Below are 3,549 nucleotides of genomic sequence, written 5' to 3'. Positions count from 1 at the left end.
GACTGTTTTCTGGATCTCAGCTGTTTTGAAGGCAAAACGTTTGAAGCAATATCTGTCAGTTAGTAATACCATGAAAAAGGCTTTTTTGTTACAGGATCTAATGAAACAACCCACCACTGATGTAATTATTTAACCACATCTTCAGGCTCCTGTGTTTGACATAACTGCTTACCAAAGATATTTCAGATTCTTGACTGAAAATAGTGTGTCAGTTTCAAAGTATCTCAGTATGACTTGTCTACCTGATTTTGAAAGAAATATAGTAAAATCTTCACTAACAATGAACACTGAGAGTAGTATAATTGAATATATGTCCTAAATGTACAAAGAAAATAATAAAATGTTTTTTAGCACAAAAATGCACATCTTGAAACCACAGAATATCACGGACTGCTAATCCATGACAGCTATCACAAGACAAATCTTCAAAACTAACTTCATATATTCATATTCAGAAATTAAATCAACAACACCACGCTTCATACTGGATTTATTCTTTTTCCCATTTGGTTAAAAAATTATTACTACAGAATGAGGCTTGAACTGTACATTATCAATTTGTCCTATGTTGCGACACTGTGAAATTGTAGGCCAGGTAATCGGCAGTCGGCAAGCAGGCAGGGACAGGAAGGAATGGATACATCAGGAGTGGGCCTTGAACACAATATATCAACATTAACACAACACAGGGTCCACATGGACCTCAGGAATAGCACTATTTCAACATGGGGGAACAGTCAAAGGCCGTATGCCTTTCTTACAAGTCCTGCTTGTAGTGGATATTTTCAACCCTGTCTTCCAAACTGAATTTTCAGAGGAAGGAAATAAGGTCTTAGTTTTGCCATAATTATTTACAAACATTGCACTTATCAATCTGGCTATATTCCAAGAAGAATTCACATCATATGAAAATTCTGAAACATTCATTGCATTTCAATGTTGACCAATCAGTTGTAATGTTAATGGCGCATTCAGAATTCTTTAAATCTGATTCCAAGAGATAACGGTTAACCCACAAGAACATTTAGATTTGGTGACCAAGAGACACCATTTCAGCAGTTGTTCAAAGAGAAGTGGTTAATATGAAGTCATAACTGACTGGAAAATTCCAAAGTACAAAGAGTATTCACCAGGCCAGGCCCCTATTTCTCGAAACAACCTGACAATTTGAAAGAGCTGAATTAAACATAAACATAAACAAAACATAAGAAACCCAAACAAGTATATCAATTTCAGTTCAGTCTGGGAAATGCTTTTTCTCAAATTTGAGTCAAATTTAAATTAGTTAAATTCAGATTTATGTTTGCTTCGGGAAATTTGGGCTTGGTAATTCAAGGCCCCAATGTGATATACAACTTCTTCAACCAGCAGCAAAATGGAAGTCATTGATTACCCTGCTGTTGAACCATGGTATTGTGAATACACACAAACCATACCTTTAGATGGTAACCTACTCAGGAGTATTGTACTAAAAAATATTACAGAAACATTGTGCGCTTCTCCCTCTTACTATGGTGCGTTGTTTGCGACAATCCAACATTGGCGTATCAGAGAGATGTCCAAATGGGTCCATCACATGACATTGTCAGATGCTTTGATATACAAATCTACCAGTTGTTTATAACTCATCCTAGTCAATGTAAATTTTCAGTTTCTCTAAAGAGGTAAAAATTTTCTGACTGCAAAATTTCATTACAATAACATACCAAAGTACTGAAAAAATCTGATGGAAGATTACATCCTGAAATTCAGAACATTTTCTGCTCAATGATGAAAATATCCACATCAAGTTTGGCACAGGTGGAGGAAAGGACAGACAGAAGCAGGCAGATATACACTCTAGGGCACTTTGACAGTTACTGTAAAGACATACACTTCTTAACCGGCATAAACAGAAGCACCCCATTCCCCGAGCCACACGGTGTGAAGGCATCTGGGAGGGGCATCAGAGAACTAGTTGTGTATGGGAAGGAATGCACACAGCTCTGCTCAAGTCTCTAGTCACCTGGTCTCACAGATAATGCTCTCAACAACCTCATCACTTCATCTTGTAGTCAGCTTCAACCCATAGTGCATTGTCGGGTTCTCTTAGCACAGTAGGTTAAAAAAGTAGGATCATCTGGAATGCGATTTCAATTTATGAAAATAATTAGCACAATGGTCCTAGCTAGAAGCACTGGTAACCTTGGTTGGTCCTGCTTTGCAACTCAAAACAAAATTTTCGTTCTAGAGGATTGATTTGTTCATGAGAATTAACAATGCAGATCCTATCACCCAATGCTGGCACTATGAGTCAAGCCAAATCTTACTAAAGATTAGAGGTTCTCAACCATCTAGGCTGTTGTGAGCATTGTCATAGTATGTGAGCAATATGGGCATTTGTAGGAAGCAATCCTGACGGTAGGTTATTCAATAACAACAACAGCTTGTCCAAGACAGTGGGTTAGTCTTGTCACACAAGCTAATCATGATATCTGTAGTTTTATTCACATTCAGGTGTCACTATATCACCATTCTTGCTATTGGCATCACATTTCAAGCATCACCATTTTCATCAGTATTTTCCAAGCCTGCTTGGGTTATTTGTTCACAGTTGTCCTTCCATGAAGATCCTCTTCAATCACTGCAGATAATGAATCACACTTTGAAGGGCACAGCAAAATAATGATGTCCCTCACAGAAGTCGTCTTTACAATATGTTTAGACAGCACACATCAACAACAAATCCCCACCACTCCCCTATATTGCTGAATGGACTCTTCCATATTGTCATACTGGAAGATACTATTACGGTGAAAGAGGGAGGTATAGTGGGCAAGCTGATTGTTGAGTGCCGCACTGTTTGATTTCAATCAAGTCTTTGTATCACAATCTAGTCAGTCCTAGCTACTTTGTTTGCGTGAATGTACAAATTTGTAAGTCTTAGGCGGCAGTACAGGAGTGTCTCTATCTTCACCGTTAAGGTCCAAAAAGTTATAGCCCCTGTCAGAGTTATGCCTAGGCAAAGTGGCGATATGTCCACTGTGAGCAGAGCGAGGATGGGAAACGCTAAGTGATCGGGGCAGTGTATTGTTCACAGTACAGTCTCGCATGGAGTCCCGTCTCGGGGGCACAGGTGGGGGTTTATCACTGTCCTGCCGTGGGGGTGGGGGAGGTGGGTCACATGGGTCCGTGACCGAGTTGCGGGGTTTGCGTCTGGGCGGGAGGGGAGGTGGTTGCAGTGGGTAGTTGCCATCTTCAGGGATGGCAGCAGGAGTTGACACGGAGCTTGCTAGACTTGTACTGCTGATGCTCAAAAACCCAGCATCTGAAATGGGTAAAAAACTCTTAAATACATAAATATTGTTGCTCCATGGAACTAGATTCCAGTCTGAACCATAAAATGGTCATTGCCATTTTTGTGCTCATATTTCTCCATTTAAACTAGCCATATTTTATTACAGTCATGTCAAAGCATAACTGAAACTTAGCAAGAAATTTCTTAATCCAAATGATTTCAATGAGAAAGTACTGTCTGGATTAACTACTTTCCACTGAATTCATACACTA

The 3,549-nt window shown here is 39.3% G+C and overlaps 1 protein-coding gene across 1 annotated transcript in view; it reads right to left on the bottom strand.

The window, feature by feature from the left end:
* Window positions 1–477: 477 nt before the first annotated feature.
* LOC137294802 (son of sevenless homolog 1-like) overlaps window positions 478–3,549 on the bottom strand; it is a 33,514-nt gene continuing 30,442 nt past the window's right edge. The window contains exon 23 of the mRNA XM_067825918.1: window positions 478–3,307. Within this exon, the coding sequence (XP_067682019.1) occupies window positions 2,883–3,307 (425 nt within the window). The 3' untranslated portion in view covers window positions 478–2,882. The remainder of the gene's footprint in view (window positions 3,308–3,549) is intronic.

Source organism: Haliotis asinina, chromosome 8, assembly GCF_037392515.1.
Source record: "Haliotis asinina isolate JCU_RB_2024 chromosome 8, JCU_Hal_asi_v2, whole genome shotgun sequence".
Classification (NCBI taxonomy): Eukaryota; Metazoa; Mollusca; class Gastropoda; order Lepetellida; family Haliotidae; genus Haliotis; species Haliotis asinina.
The sequence above is the reverse complement of the archived record's forward strand: the minus strand, read 5'-3'. Positions and strand labels throughout refer to the sequence as shown.